The sequence below is a fragment of the Schistocerca gregaria genome, chromosome 4, assembly GCF_023897955.1.
Source record: "Schistocerca gregaria isolate iqSchGreg1 chromosome 4, iqSchGreg1.2, whole genome shotgun sequence".
Lineage (NCBI taxonomy): Eukaryota > Metazoa > Arthropoda > Insecta > Orthoptera > Acrididae > Schistocerca > Schistocerca gregaria.
The window spans coordinates 593,097,555-593,115,201 of NC_064923.1; the positions used below are offsets into that span (position 1 = coordinate 593,097,555).

Below are 17,647 nucleotides of genomic sequence, written 5' to 3' on the forward strand. Positions count from 1 at the left end.
AACATCGGGGATAGGCTACAACACTGTCTCACTCCCTTCCCAACCACCACTTCCCTTTCATGCCCCTCGACTCTTAGAACTGCCACCTGGTTTCTGTACAAATTGTAAATAGCCTTCTGCTCCCTGTACTTTACCCCTGGTACCTTTAGAATTGCAGAGTATTCCAGTCAACATTGTCAAAAGCTCTCTCTGAGTCTACAAATGCTAGAAATGTAGGTTTGCCTTTCCTTCATCTTTCTTCTGAGATAAGGTATAAGGTCAGTATTGCCTCATGTGTTCCAACATTTCTACGGAATCCAATTTGATCTTCCCCGAGGTCGACTTCTACCAGTTTTTTCATTCGTCTGTACAGAATTCATATTAGTATTATGCAGCTGTGAATTATTAAACTGATAGTTCGGTAATTTTCACATCTGTCAACACTTGTTTGCTTTGGGATTGGAATTATTATATTCTTCTTGAAGTCTGAGGGTATTTCGTCTGTCTCATACATCTTGCTCACCAGATGGTAGAGTTTTGTCATGACTGGCTCTCCCAAGGTCGTCAGTAGTTCTAATGGAATGTTGCTACTCCTGGGGCCTTATTTTGACTCAGGTCTTTCAGTGCTCTGTCAAACTCTTCACGCAGTATCGTATCTTCCATTTCATCTTCATCTACATCCTCTTCAATTTCCATTATATTGCCCTCAAGTACATCGCCCTTGTATAGACCCTCTATATACTCCTCCCACCTTTCTGCTTTCCCTTCTTTGCTTAGAACTGGGTTTCCATATGAGCTCTTGATATTCATAAAAGTGGTTCTCTTTTCTCCAAAGGTCTCTCTAATTTTCCTGTAGGCAGTATCTATCTCACCCCTAGTGAGATAAGCCTCTACATCCTTACATTTGTCCTCTAGCCATCCATGCTTAGCAGTTTTGCACTTCCTGTCGATCTCATTTTTTAGACGTTTATATTCCTTTTTGCCTGCTTCATTTACTGCATTTTTGTATTTTATCCTTTCATCAATTAAATTCAATAATTTCTTCTGTTATCCAAGGATTTCTACTAGCCCTCTTCTTTTTACCCACTTGATCCTCTGCTGCCTTCACTACTTCATCCCTCAGAACTACCCATTCTTCTTCTACTGTATTTCTTTTCCCCATTCCTGTCAATTGTTCCCTATGCTCTCCCTGAAACTCTCTACAACCTCTGGTTTAGTCAGTTTATCAATGTCCCATCTCCTCCAATTCCCACCTTTTTGCAGTTTCTTCAGTTTAAATCTACAGTTCATAACCAATAGATTGTGGTCAGAGTCCACATCTGCCCCTGTAAATGTCTTGCAATTTAAAACCTGCTTCCTAAATCTCTGCCTTACCATTATATAATCAATCTGATACCTTTTAGTATCTTCAGGGTTCTTCCATGTATACAACCTTCTTTCACAATTCTTGAGCCACGTCTTAGCTATGATTAATTTATGCTGTGTGCAAAATTCTACCAGGCGGCTTCCTCTTTCGTTTCTTACCCCCAATCGATATTCACCGACTATGTTTCCTTCTCTCCCTTTTCCTACTCTCGAATTCCAGTCACCCATGACTATTAAATTATCTGGGTGTCTCAAATTTTACAGATATGAAATGGAGTGATCACATAGCCCCTGTCAAAGGTAAAGCAGTTGGCAGATCTCAGTTCATTGGAAGAATACTGGGGAAACAACTGGCTAGAAAAGAGATTGCCTACAACACAGTCGTGGAGCACATGCTAGATTGCTTTTCATGTAACTGACTCATACCAAATAGGACTAACTGAGTATACAGAACATTTACAAAGAAGGGCAGTATGAATGGTCATGTCCAAGAACGGACTGATCAGTGAGCATCATGGAGATGCTTGCATAACAGAACTGGCAAACTATCCAGTGAAAGCATACTTACAAAGTTACAAGAAACAGCTTTAAGCTGCGAGTGTAGGAATACATTAAAACCACGTATGTATTGTTCCCATATGCATCATGAAGACAAAGTTAGATTCAATACAACATGCACAGAGAAATTTAAGGAAATTTTCTTCTCACATCCTATATGTGAATGGAATGGGAAGAAGCCCTAATAATAGTTACAGTGAGACTCAGTTGTTGGCTTTAGATTTAGAAGAATTGCCAGGTTAAATTACATGAATGATGTTTACCATTTGAAAGAAATTATATGTAACAGAAAATGCAATACTTCTATTACTATCTGTTTACCCATGCAGTATAGCTGTTGTTTCATCCTAATATATATGAAAAGTCACAAAGTATTAGCCTGAATGGTGTATACAGTATTTTATTTGGAACTGTCAAGAGGATGATGAACATGTGTGTGTATAAAAAGACGTTCACATAATTGTATGCCTTTTTGTGCAGTTATTCAGTTAGAGTTGCTCTCATACTATACACGAAGGGAATGAAAACCACACTAGTGAAAATTAAGTAAATAGTAGTTCAAAATTAATTCAGTTCAAAGTTCATAATGTATCAGAACAATCTGACTGAGAATAATCAAATGTTGGCAGAAAAAAATTAAGGCTGTAATTTCCTGAGTGCTGGTCTAGATTTGATGCGTTGGCATGATATATGCAAACTTAACAGTTGTTAACTACATACGTGCTAAAATTTATCTTAATGATCTGGTTAACAAAAAATTGTCTATTTTAGCACTACTGTAATATGTACTATTAATAAAGTTTGTTGTGCCTATCTGTGACTAAGCATTTCTGCTATATGGTTAGTAGCAACTATCCTTTTCATAATATATTCATTATTCCATCATGCATTTTCCACTGTTTAAAGTTATATCACACTGTCTTAAGCTTGCTACATTCCTCCACTGAGCTACCACCGTATGAAATACGGGGTACTTACTGGTCAACTGTCACTTCACCCATTTACTGTCCCAGTCGTGAATTATTTGTGGGAATCTACATCTCTACTCTGCAAACCACCATGTAGTGCATGGCAGAGGGTATGTCCCTTTGTACCAGTTATTAGGTTTTTTCCTTTTCCATTCACATATGGTGCACAGGAAGAATGATTGACTGGATGCCTCTGTGCACGCAATAATTATTCTAATCTTATCTTCACAATCCCTATGTGAGCAATACATTGGAGGTTGTAGTACATTCTTAGAGTAATCATTTCAAGCTAGTTATTGAAACTTCGTTAACAGACTTTCTTGGGATAGTTTACGTCTATCTTTAAGAGTCTTCCAGTTCTGTTCCTGAAGTACTTTGTGACACACTCCCATGGATTAAACAAACCTGTGACCATTTGTGCCATCTTTCTCCGTATACATTCAATATCCCTTGTCAGTCATATCTAAGATAGGTCCACACACTTCATCAATATTCTAGAACTAGTTGTATGAGTGATTTGTAAGCAATCTCCTTTGCAGACTGATTGCAATTCCCCAGTAGTCTGCCAATAAACTGAAATCTACCATCTACTTTATCCGCAACAGAACCTATGTGATCATTCCATTTCACATCCCTACAAAGTGTCACACCCAGGTGTTTGTATGAGTTTGCCTATTCAAACAGTGACTCACTGATATTATAATCATAGGATACCATGTTTTTTTCATTTTGTGAAGAGCAAAATTTTACACTTCTGAACATTTAGATCAAGTTGCCAATCTATGCAGCATGTTGAAATCTTATCACGATCTCACTGCATATTTATGCATCTTCTTCCAGATAGTACTTCATTATCGACAACTGGATCATCTGCAAAAAGCCTGCTTTTACTATTAATATAACCTGAAAGATCATTAATACACAATATGAACAGCAAGGATCCCAACACTCTTCACTGGGGCACATCTGAAGTGGCTTTTACATCTGATAATAACTCTCCATTCAAGATAACACGCTGTCTCTTCCCTACCAAGAACTCCTCAATCCAGTCACAAATTTCATTTGATACCCCACATGATCATACTTTCCACAGTAAGCGTAGGTGTCTTTACTGAGTCAAATGCATTTTGGAAATCAAGAAATACTTTATTTACCTGGTTCTCTTGATCCAAAGCTTTCAATATGTTATGTGAGAAAAGTGCGGGTTGGGTTCCACATTTTCGATGTTTTCAAGCTCCATGCTGGTTGGCATTGAGAAGATCATTCTGTTCAAGATACCTCATTATGTTTGAGCTCACAAAATGTTCTAAGATTCCACCACAAATTGGTGTCAAGGATACTGGATGGTAGTTTTGTGGATCCCTTCTACCACTCTTCTTGTAAATGGATGTGACCTGTGCCTTTTCCCAAGAACTGGACATGTTTTTTTTTTGTTCGAGGGATCTATGATAGATTATAGTTAGAAGAGAGGCTAACTCAGCCAAAAATTCAGTGTAGAATCTGGCGGGGATTCCTTCGGAGCCTGGAGCTTTGTTCAGTTTTAATGATTTCAGCTGTTTCTCAACACCACTGACACTAACACTTATTTCATTCATCTTTTCTGTGGTGCGAGGCTTAAAATTGAGGCAATTCTCCTGGGTTTTCCTTTGTTAAGGAACATTTGAAATCAGAGTTAAGTATTTCAGCTTCTCCTTTGATACCCTCAGTTTCAATTCCTGTCTCATTCGCTAGGGTCTCATCACTAACTTTGGTGCCACTAAAAGCCTTTACATATTACTAGGATTTCTGTGGGTTCTGTGAAAGACCCCTTGACAATACTCTGCTATGGTAGCCATTGAAGGCTTCGCACACTGCTCTCTTGACAGCCAAATGCATTTCATTCAGCCCTATGCTTTCTCTGTTTCTTTAGACGTTTCTTTACAGTGACTGTACACCATGGAGGTCCCCTGCTAGTGTGAACTGCTCTACTGAGTACATATCTATCCAGTGCATGGTCAGCTATTCTTTTAAACTTGAGCTAGAATTCCTCTACACACCCCTGCCTGTGATGAAAGTTTTAAATCCTTCACTAGGGTATGACACTACTGACTTTTTATCTAGTTTTCTGAACATATATATCTATCTGCTTGTTTAGTTCTCCTTTGTACTTTGGTAATCATTACTACCACAACCAGGTCATAGTCACTGATACCAGTTTTGATGTGGATATCCTCAAAGATGTCGAGTCTTTTTGTTACCATTAGATCCATATATTTCCACCATGCGTATGATTCGTAATTATCTGTTCTAGGCAGTTTTCAGGGAGGGCATTTAGTAAAGTTTCACAGGATATCTTATCACACCCACCATTAACAAAACTGCAATTTTTCCAATTAACTGTTGGTTGATTAAAGACTCCACTGATGATTACAGTATGATTTGGGAACTTATGTACAAATGAAATGAGGTTCTCTCTAATGTTTTCAGTTACATCAGGAGATGCGCCTGGTGGGTTATAGAGTGATGCAAAACCATTTTATGCCCATCTCTGGTACTGAGTGTTGCCCAAACAATCTCACATGTAACTTCAATTCTACCTCTGTAAACTTGAGTTGGTCTACTGCGACAAATATACCACCTCCATTTTCCATTTGCCTATCCTTTCGATATGACAAACTTTCCTCAAAAATCTTACAGCTATCAATTTCAGGTTTCAACAGCTTCTGTACCTAATACTATGTGAGTTTCACTGCTCTTAATGAGCACTTCAAACTCTGGCACTTTGCTGCAAATGCTTCGGAGGTTTAGCATTGTGATTTTAATACTCTCACCTCTGTGAGACATTTCTTTCTAGCTTACTGTGATACTTCTCGGCTTGCTACAGCTATCGTTGTCTGGATTGGTGGAGTCGGTCAATCTAAAACAACTTTTGTGTGCACCCCACACTCAGTCAGCTACCTGAGTAGCACCCTCCAATGTGTAGTGCATACCTGACCTTTTTAGAGGAACCCTACAGTTCTCACCACTAAGGCGCAAGTTCATTAAGTCGCAGCCTTCCTTGTCACTGAATCTTCGAAGACTCTGGTTCAGTTCTTCCACTTGGCTCAGAACCAAAAGAACATGATCAGTTTTGAGTTTTGGGACAATACTTGCAAATTGGGAGCTGCGTCGAAACTCCAGGCGCATGACTGGTCTTCTCAACCTTCTCTGCCATTCATTCACTGGAATGACCCAAGGATAACCTCGGAGCCATGACGACAGGCATCATATGTTCCAACATATGCACTATCTGCTGCTGGTTGTACCTTTTACCCTCAATAGCTGCAGGAATAGCCTCTTCAACATACTAAATGAGGCACCCAGGCATACCCACTGAACAAATGATTGTTAGTAAGCCTCTTGGTCATTTCGAGAGACAAATGTAGGAAAAAGCAACATATTAGTGGATGATCCTATGAATGTACATTGTCACAACTATAATAGTAAATTGCACCCTAAATCACACCACGATGTAGAAAGGCTGCCTCTCAGTGTCTGCCACTGGAGTTGGCTGGGAACCTCCATGACTCTTTCAAGCTTACTGAATGAACCTGTAATGAAATGTGTTGCTGCTCTTTGGGTCTTCTTGCTTTCCTTATACACTATTCTTCCTGGTGTTGCCAGCAGCGTATGTAATTCATCATGTACATGTGTTGCTTTTCTTAGACATAATCACCTCATAATATCGTTTTTTTGTTTTTTTTTCTTCCCACTTTAGCTGCATCATCAAGCCAATGATGTGAAACGCTTGACAGACAGCGAAGTTAACACAAAAATAAAAATTATCTTATTTTTGACTGATTCTGCTCTATAGTATTATTTTTCTTTAGAGTTGTTTAGCATATACAGGGTGTTCCACAAGTTAAGGGTTAATTTTATACAGATGATAGTGGTCGTAAAGTGCAAGTCTTTGAATTACATGCCAGTTCATCGAATTGCACATCCCTAATCTATCCCTGTAATAATAATGAGAAAAAAGGATCTATGGTTTAACATGGAATCCAAACCACTTGTTCCTGGCAAATCTTCACATTACTGTACTCAACTCTTATAAGGGTAAAAGGTATGTAGTAGTCCCCTTTGCAGTTTTTGAAGTTTATGTACAATACACGTATATAATATGTATCAAAAACTTAGCAGAGACTTGTCTGTTATATTATTTGATTTTATGTACATACATCACAGTTTTAGTTTTTGTAATGTAATGTTCATTAAATGTGGAATGGATCCAAACACATCCTGGCTATGCTTAAAATTAATTTACTACCTTTATTTCACATTCACATTTGTTGGCTTCACCAAAGCAGAATCAAATGATCATCTTCCAAACTAACCTACACTTTGGCCTTCGCTACACAAATGTCTGTCATCACAGATAAGATTTCAGCGAACGGCTTCACTACCACACAGTAGCCTCTTATAGGCTAGCCTATTTTAGATTATATATGAATCTTATATCATTGTTTCAAATCTGGATCTACAACATTATGAACAGTTTCATGCTAAATTATCACACAATGAACAACGTTTCTGTTTCATGTTGTAATATATAGTGTGTGTACAGAAAAATGAGCAATAACCACTTTTTAGACTCTGATGACCATATCAATGCCATTACAAAACAGAATTTACACTACTAAACCATTGAACAACTTTTCTTGCACTTTTGACAACTTTCCACTTTTCAGAATCTTCAGTTACATACCTTAGTCTTAGGTACTACTTTCAGTTGCAGTTTCTGGTCCACCAAACTGGCACCTGCTTCAGAAAGGTATCCTTGGTTTGGTATAAGGCATGACCGTCCAAAGCAACACGGACAACACAGTTTATGCATCCATTTAGTCCACTTGGGATTCAGTCTTCCATAAGGTTCCTCATCCTTTGGTTTGAAAACTCCAATAATTTTCTGTAAGCATTGGACACTTTGTGAGACACAGTAATAAATTTATGACAATCTCTCATTATATCCCTTCCCTGCACTTCCACTCTGTTTTTGATTTTCTCATAATTTTATTTTAACACCATAGATTTACAAATAACAAACTTATGTTTTTATTTTATTGTTACCACTTCTTCACTTTAAAGAATGTGGGGGTAAACAATGTCTGTCCCACCTGTTATTAACAATCCTTTCTCACAGCCTGTGACTGAATGCAAAAATTCATTTAATCAAAACATTACAATTCAAAGAATCATATGCACATCTTAGTGTGTCTCTAAGTTGTTTTTTCTGAGACAGATAACCCTGAGGTGCACATGCATATTAGATTTACCCAACCACAAGTTAACTCTCGGAACACTGGTAAAAGAACTATGAACATTTTGACAGTGTGGTTCTTATGGGAGATGTTACAAATTATGGAAAATTCTAAATAACCAAGCAAACATCTGGTAACAGTTCCAATAGGTGCTGGTACTTCCACTGTTTAGAGTATCACTACTTACACCTGCAGGATTTTTAACAAAGTAACTTCCACTTGATCCTTGGTAAATTCTTTCGGGGTATATTCCATTGTCTATAGCATATTCTGCCTGTCGCACAAGTTCAGAAAACTGGGGATCATCTGAAACCAAAAAGTGAAAATATATTACAAACTTAAACCAGACTTTTTGGGTTAAACCATAATCAATACAATGGAAAGAAAATCTGAATATCCCAATATTAAACTTTTATATAAACACAAAAAGTTCTTTACCACATATCACAGTTAAATGTTGTCAGATTTATCATTTTGGACTTACATTAAAAATCATTTAACTAGGAAACTAATTATTAAAGAAACAACAAATATATCAGCAGAATAGACATAAAAAGAAAATTTCATTCTGATGTTATACACAAAAACTGTAACATCCTCAGATATGCTGTTTTTCTAATTACCAAATAATGATCACTCTTCAATTGTCTGTTTAGGCTCTGAAGACAACACTATGGTTTTGAAAGTACCACACACTATTAAAATAATCTCTTTTAAACATCTATTCACAAACTGTATATGAATTGTCCAAAGTCCCGAAATGGATGTTGACACTGTCATTATACTAGAATGTTTATTATATTTGTCATGTCTTGCCTAACAGTTTACATGTTTGAAGATAACATGTAAGTTGTAGGTTTCAGTTCATAAGTTGACATGTTCACAGTCTGCGTAACTTAGAGAAGTTTCTAAATACTAACAACAACCATTTCAAAAGGGTCTTTTAGCATAGTACATAAAATGTATATCAAGAATATAAATAAACTGTTGGAACACTATACAATACAACAAAAGTTTTGCTGACAATACAATGGAATCTCTCAGTGGTAAGTTCTTTTTATAAAAAGGCAATGATGTGTAAAACATTATGTAACATTACTTTTCGTTTCCCCTTCTTCCGTCCCTCATATTATATGATCACCTGTATTTTACTCCTATCTATTTCCTCATAGTATATGGTCAACTCTTCTTTCAGCTATGCTGTTATGACTTGCTTTTTAAAACATACAGCCTACCTGCATGTTATGGAATGCAATATAGGTTGCACGAAATGTGTCTTTGTTAAAAGTATGAAGATTTATCTATTAAGATCTAAGACTCGAACTAGAGTTTATTATAATGCACCAAAAATTTATTTCTGATATCAAAAGTAGGAGACCATACATCTTTAACAACATATCAAGAAAAAATCTAGAGCTCAGAGTTATAGAATGTTGTGTACAAAGAGTGTGTCACAACAGATTCTCGACTGATTGTCAATGCACCATGTTAGTTCTACACGACACACTAATGAAATAAGATTAAACTCAACATGTCATGCTACTAAACAAGCTAACCTTAACTGTTTTCGACACAGCAAAGTGAAATTAGCTGTACACAAGTATCACTCACCCGGAAAGTTATTGAATGTGACATCCAATTCCATCCGCCCTAAGAGCGGCTGGTTTTCTCTATTAACCCGTGGGGAATCAATTGTGCCACTATTGTTTGAACCCGGCGCGAAAGTCACTTCTGGCAATATGCTGACTTCGTCTGACACACCAGACGATGACAGCGACACAACAGAATTTGCTCGACTTTTCTCTTCGGTTAGTAACTGTCCTTTGGGTAATGTGTGATCTTCGGTCATTGATGTTGTCCAAGGATATTCATTCACTTCCTATATGACGATTCTCAGACACATAAAACACCAACAAAATGCTGTTTAGAACGCACGCACTTCCAACACAAACAGCTGCTACCGCCCGCGGCAGCCATTACCACAGATGACAGTAGACAGCAGCCTGCTGTAATCCGATGACTCCGCAGCCACAACCACAACGCTGGTAGCATTTTCCTCGTAATACACGTCACAAAACGACAAACAAATATTAATTACAGTTCAAACTGTCTGTGATTCCCACAATTGCCACGGAGAGTTAACGGTATGACAGACTAAAACGCTACATGCGAGGCACCTGAGATTACTAAAACATAACTGAGACAAAATCCAGGACTGCAATCCTGACGTTTTCGTACAAGTTCATCTTTCTTCCACTTACCTCTGCGGCAACACGCGTAGGGGCAACCACGGTCGGATATTTCTTCATAGTTGTCTTCCATGTTTCACATTTTATGCTACAGTAAACATTAACAACAACACAGTTTATTTGCTTCGTGAGTCCTACGATATTGTTCTTTAGCGCCTGCGCACAGCGGAGGCGGCGTTTTCACCTATTCCACTGAACTTACAGCACAAACTCTTATCCTCTCCATTGATAAGATACATGCCACGAATACGTGAGCTGCCAGTCGTTGTTTCTTAAACAATACGCCCGCTTCAATTTGCGTTCACAGTCTTGCCAACGATGCAGTGACGCAATACTTATGAAAACATGATAAGCGCTTCCGTGTACACGCGACTATGCTGGTGATACATCGCTAACTGGTAGGGCAGTAAGGGCAATAAGTTACGGTCCATCTGCCTGCGCACGCAAATGTGAACTTCCGTGTCTAGTGTTCTCATTTACAATAAAATGGTAGTATTCTGTGAAATGGGGGAGATTAAATCCCTCTCCTAATGACTCTCCAGAAATCGATCAAACAGGCCGCTTTAAAGCATCCATTTGAGATTATTCTGAAGCGAACGTTTGTTTATAAATTCATCTTTATTTCGGAATACTGAGGGAATAACTCGCTCCACTGCATTTGAAAACGAATATCGATGGTGGGCAATGAAAACATCGTGGTTCCAGTAAATCCACTGTAAATAAGAGATTTGAAAGAGTATGGAGTTCTCTAATCTGTCAATAACTAGGCTTCTACTGTATATTTACACATGAAGCAACATTATTTGTATCCCTTCATTTATTTTTTAAGAAAACGTTCTGCTTCTCCTGTAAAATTTAACAAAATGGAGTTCGAGATTTTCACTGTCTACCATCGTTATGGTCTCAAAATTAGTTTTTTGTATCTAATTAGGACTAATGAATCACATATTATAAGATGTAGAGACCAGCTGTGACGCAACGGAAATTCACGGAGAACGAGTATGGTTCGGTGAGGAACTGATGAATGTCTTGCTACTTATTGTTATGTGATGGTTGCCTTAAATAATATTCTCAAATTTATAGTTTCGCCCCTTACACGCAGATTGTACTGACGTACAGAAAACACTATTTCTGAAATGTAACGCCAGAAATGTGGAATGAAAAATGAACAATTTTGCTACACAAATCCTCAGTTGAATGTTTCACAAATTTTAAGCATTTTTTTTGAAATTATTAACGACATCATTGTCCCTGCTTGGAATAACACTTTATATACATTATCAGCTAGTGAGAAGACCGGTAGACCAACTTTGTATCTTAAATTTTGACGTCAGTAAGGTATCCCCTCCCACACCGCCCACGCCAGCTGCAAGGAGACTGTGATCTGAACCTCCTTGGCGGTGTGTGATGAGTTTGCACCAGAAGTCAAAGAAACATTGTCTTCAGTCTAGTGCGTGTAATTTTTGGGACCGTGTGAATTGCACAAGTGTCCAACACGTACAAAATTACCGTTCTAAGCCGAATTACATTACAAGCCCGCAAATGTTTGGCGGTCATAATTTCGTTTCGAAAGATATGCATATCCACAGATAACATTACTGATTTCTCGCTATATTACTAACTTGGGCTTGGGCCGTTTTTCCCGCGGATATTCAGGATTGGCATGGTTAACCGGGTGTGGCAATGTTAGTTGAAGTGGTGGCCGGATCCCCTTCCTGCCGCCACTCCATACCCCCAGGGATGGAATCAATGTACCCCAACTGTCTGCGACTAGTGTAATCCATGGAATAGTGCGAAAGTGTGCAGATGTCTGCGAACCGTGTAACTGAGGCGGGACGTGGGGACCAACCTGGTATTCACCAAGGGTGATGTGGAAAACCACCTAAAAACCACATCTACGATGGCCGGCACACCGGCCCTCGTCGTTAATTCGCCGGGCGGATTCGATCCACGGCCGGCGCGCCTCCCGAGTCCAGGATGTAGCGCGCTCCGCTAACCTGGCGGGTTATCATTATATTGCTAAGAAAAGAGGGGTACAAAGAAGGAGCCTCCTAGAAGATTGTGAGCCTAAAGACTGAAGACAGGCACAATCGGGCGTACCCTGGAAACGGTGAAGGATTTCACCGGCTAATCCTTCTAACACCAGATCAAGTTAAAGTCCTAAACCAAATTAACATCAAGATGCAACGGCCTTTATCAAGACCACCCCTTGTGACGATCTCGATAAATATTGAGGGATTCTCTAGTCATAAGGGTGTTTTATTAACAGACATGTACCATAAGCATAAATGCGACGTATTGTTGGTGCAGCAAACACACCAGGGAGCCACCAGCCACAGACCTAAAATAGCAGGAATTGATTTGGCCATTGAAAGATCTCACGACAAGTATGAGAGTGCGATTTTCATCAACGTAACATCAGCCGCAATGACAGAAGTAAATAACATTGAAGTACTTACCATTCACGCCCAGAAGTTGTCTGTGACGTCTGTGTACAAACCACCAGATGTGGACTTTGTTTTCCATGAACCAAACAATTTTACATATGACCATATTAATTCTGTCATGGGCGATTTCAACTGCCATGGTGAAGCATGGGGATATGAGACTGATAAGAATTGTGTACAGCTTGAATCCTGGGCTGACACTAATGACCTACAACTCATTCATGACCCAAAACTGCCAGCATCGTTCAACAACAGAAGATGGAGAAGGGAATATAATCCTGACAACATCTTTGTGAGTAGGAAGTTGGCAGCACAGTGCATGAAGCTTGTTGAAGAACCTATCCCAAGTACTCAACATAGACCCATCATTTGTGTTGTGAATGCCATGGTTAAACCAGAGGAGGTGCCTTTACGAAGGCGGTTTAATTTCAAAAAGATAGACTGACAGAAATTTAAAGAGCAATTGGACGAAGAGATTGAGAAAATCCCTCTTCGACCAGATGAGTATGGTAGATTTATCGATCTTGTGAAAGGGATCTCAAGGAAAAATATCCCAAGGGGTTGCTGTACCCAGTACATCCTGCAGCAAGGTCTTACTTGACAGGTACCAAAAGCTGTTCACTCAGGAACCCTTCAGCGAAGATATGATGGAGGCTGGGGATGAACTAATGCAGGCTATTTCTGAGGATAAGAGATGGTGGTACAAACTAGCTGAGAATCTTGACATGAAACAAAACAGCAGACGTGCATGGAAATTACTGAAAAACTTAAGTGGAGACCCAACTGACCACCAGCAGAAGAACAATGGGGTAACAGCAAATCAGATTGCTAGCCAACTTCTGAAGAATGGGAAAACCAAAGGGAAAAGAGAAAGGAAAAGAGTTTACCCCAAGAACAAAATGATTACGAACTCCTCAATGCTTCATTCACAGCAACCGAACTGGAAGACGCCAATCAGAGTATGAAACTGAATAAGGCCACTGGAACCGATGACCTTAGAACGGAGCAGATAAAACAGTTTGGGCCCAAAGCTCGAAACTGGTTACTACAAATGATGAACACCTGTATTAAAGAGCTGAATAGTCCAAAATTATGGCGGCAGGCGAGAATGGTGGCTTTACTAAAACCTGGCAAGGAGATAAAGGACCCCAAAAGTTACAGACCAGTGTCACTTCTATGCCATCTCTATAAGATACTGGAGCGGATGATTCTCAATCGGGTGACAGAAACTGTAGATGAAAAGCTCATAAAGGAACAAGTCGGTTTCAGACCAGGAAGATCTTGTTGTGGTCAAATACTTAATCTGACGCAGCATATAGAAGATGGGTTTAAAAAAAAAATTAATAACTGGAGCAGCTTCCATAGATCTTACTTCTGCATACGACACAGTAAACCACAGAAAGCTCTTGCGGAAATTATATCACCTCACAGGGGACTGTAAGTTGACGATGGTTATTGGTAGTCTTCTGCAGAATCGAAGATTTTACGTCTCCCTAAATGGTAAGAACAGTAGGTGGCGACTGCAGAAGAATGGCTTACCACAAGGAAGTGTACTTTCTCTCATCCTTTATAATGTGTACACTAATGACCAACCTATACCTCAAGAAGCAAGACTGTTCGTATATGCTGATGACACAGCTGTGGTGGTCCAGGGGCCCAATTTTGATGCAACATCTGGAAATCTCTCTAGAGCGCTTGAAGAACTGGCTCAATACTACGACGCCAATCACCTCAAGACAAACCCTGACAAAACCCAAGTATGTGCTTTCCACCTGCGCAATAGAGATGCTGGAGTTGAGCTCGACGTTACATGGCAAGGTAAGAAGCTAAAGCACTGTCCAACACCTAAATACCTTGGAGTTGTACTTGACAGAACGCTTTCCTTCAAGCAGCATTGCCAAAACACCAAGGCTAAAGTCTGGTCCAGGAATAACATCATCCGCAGGCTGACAAACTATGAATGGAGAGATCAACTATCAGTACTGAGAACATCAGCGCTTGCTCTGTGTGTTTCTGCAGCAGACTATGCAGTGCCAGTATGGGAAGCATCTGCACATGCTAAACAGGTTGATGTAAGTGTAAATGAGATAATGCGAATTGTTACAGGCTGTCTCGGACCCACACCAACGGGTAATTTGTACCTACTTGCTGGAATTGCCCCATCCAAGATCAGAAGGCAGGTGGCAGCAGACGCTGAGAGAACAAAGAAAGAAACAGATTCTCGGCTCCCACTGAATGGGCACGTCACTCAGGCTCGGAGGCTCAGGCCTAGAAATAGCTTTATTGCAAGAACCAAGATCCTTAACGGTTCACAGGAAGATAATAGAGTACGTAAATGGGAGAATGAACAAACCGTACTATAGATAATACCAAAAGAGCAAATGGCACCTGGAAACAAACTTCCTTACACAGTGTGGAGAACACTAAATAGGCTGAGGGGTGGTGTACCCGGATGCAAAACTAATCTGTGCTAGTGGGGACTGCTGACTAACGATGACGACGTTCTTTGCGGATGCGGAGAGGTACAAGACGAGGCACATCTGCTCATGTGCCGACTACTGCCGGAGCCCTGCAGTTTTAGTGGCCTGCTACAAGCCAACGACAAAGCCGCAGCGCTGGCTAACTATTGGAAAAATAAAATTTGATCTGGACACGGAAAAGTAAAGTAATTAAGAAAAGAAGAAAGCACAGTAAGTAAAAAAATAAGACAAAATATGTCTGTGTACTTTGTTACCTTATTTGGTTTAATCTTAGGTTTTATTCCCGCAATATTATATTTCACTCTATTTTTTAGGTTTAGTCATTTGTGTATTTACTTGTCCACTGAACAAAAATATAAAGAAGTGTGGCAACAGTATTCGGCAGAGACAGGTTTCTCTCACACGAGCGTCAACTGGGCGCTGTATCGGAGCGTCTCCTGACTATGTGTCCTCACAAATGGTAATTTCACACTGTATTGTATGCCATAGTGTCGTATGCCGTAACATCTGTAACAACGTCCAACAGTTTGAGGAACTAAAAAGCAGAGGAGCTCTTAAAATACTAGATAAATAAACGTGGCTAAAATCCAAGATTGAGAGCAATGAGATTTTTGGAGTAAATCTAAGCGTATATGAAAAGAATAGGCTAATGGAAAATGAAGGTGGTGTATTCGTAACAGTAGACAACAAACTCAAATCCACCGTAAAATAGAGGTGGCGCGCGAGATGGTTTACGTAAGACTCAGTATCAAGACTGGGCATAAACTTATAACTCCCCCAGTTGACCACCACACTCTTCCAAGAAGTAAATGAAAACGTTAGGAAAAACTTAAAGTCGATGACACAGACATATAATTCCCAGTTGTGCTATCGTCATTGTAGGAGGCTTTATTCATCCAACAATCAACTGGGATATTTACAGTTTTGTAAATGGGGGGCTTGGCAAGATATAGTCTACTGAGAAATTATACTGAATGCTTTATCTGAATTCTACTTTGAACAGAAGCTTTTGAAGACCATACTAGACGAAAATATTTTAAATTTAATGGTAACATATAGACCAAATGTCTTTGAAGATGTTCACAACGAGAATGATACCTGTGAACACGAGGGAATTGGAGCAACGATGACTCCTTGGGAACAAAGATCAAACCAAGATAAGCTAAAAGATTTACACGTTCATTAAACTAGATAAAGATGAAGTAATGTCATATTTCAAGCAGGAACTGAGAACATTTAGCGGTGAATTAGAGCAAGCAGAGAAACTTTGCCTCAAGTTTAGAAGGCGAGTTGCCCGAGCACTAGATGGAACGGTTAATGATTGGAGGGACTCTTCAAGGTATGCAGTCATTGTAAAACCATTATAAAAGAAACAGCGAGTACTGCACAAAATATGTAACACAAATTATAATGCTGTAGATAGAAATATGATAAATGAAACAACTTCGACTGCCAGAAGAGCAATGCACGAAGCCTTCAGCGACTACCACAGCAGATCTCATTAAAAAAACGTATCTGATAAAACACAAAGAAAATGTGATAATATATGAATACTGTCCATGACACCCAAGTTAGAAGTATAGTCCAGGAGCTCATACATCGACGCAATAATGACGATAAAAAGTAACTGAAATTGGCATCACTGGACAAGACTCCAGGCCCTTATGGGTTCCCTGTCAGATTCTATCAGATTTTACAGCTGAGTTAGCTTCTTTTTTAATCGAAGTGCACTGTAAACCGTTCGAACAAAGAACTATGACTGTGCGGCTGGTCCTGGCGGAGGTTCGAGTCCTCCCTCGGGCATGAGTGTGTGTGTTTGTCCTTAGGATAATTTAGGTTAAGTAATGTGTAAGCTTAGAGACTGATGACCTTAGCAGTTAAGTCCCGTAAGATTTCACGCACATTTCAACATTTTTTGAAGAACTATGAGGGGCGTCCAATAAGTAACGCAACACTTTTTTTCTCGACCAGTTTTGGTTGAAAAGAAAAAAAAAATTGCAGAGTTTGTGTGGGACATGGTGATAAATTCCCGCTTCAGTCCATGTAGTTTCATGAAGTTCCGATAGGCGGCGGCACTATACGTAGTCTTCAAAATGGCGTCTGTAACGGAGGCGTGTTCCAAGCAGAGAGCTGTCATTGAGTTTTATTTATTTATTTATTTATTGCGGAAAATCAGCGCATATATCCATAGGCGCTTACAGAAAGTCTACAGAGACCTGGCAGGTACTCGCTTTGGCGGTACATATACTAAAATTGAAACCAGCGCAAGGATGAAACGCAAAATTTTGAAGCGTTCCACATTTTTTCACCAGCTGGCGTGCCGAT

At 39.4% G+C, this 17,647-nt stretch overlaps 1 protein-coding gene across 2 annotated transcripts in view; it reads right to left on the reverse strand.

Annotated features, from left to right (window-relative positions):
- LOC126366000 (phosphatidylinositol 4-kinase type 2-beta) overlaps positions 1-11,025 on the reverse strand; it is a 37,594-nt gene extending 26,569 nt beyond the window's left edge. Inside the window, exons 1-3 of one of the 2 annotated variants that reach the window (XM_050008828.1) lie at positions 9,758-11,025; positions 8,334-8,452; positions 7,594-7,794 (exon numbers count right to left, since the gene is read on the reverse strand). In XM_050008828.1, the coding sequence (XP_049864785.1) occupies positions 7,594-7,794; positions 8,334-8,452; positions 9,758-9,995 (558 nt within the window). In that variant the 5' untranslated portion in view covers positions 9,996-11,025. The remainder of the gene's footprint in view (positions 1-7,593; positions 7,795-8,333; positions 8,453-9,757) is intronic. The other variant, XM_050008829.1, reaches the window with a different exon arrangement.
- Between the last annotated feature and the right edge of the window lie 6,622 nt (positions 11,026-17,647).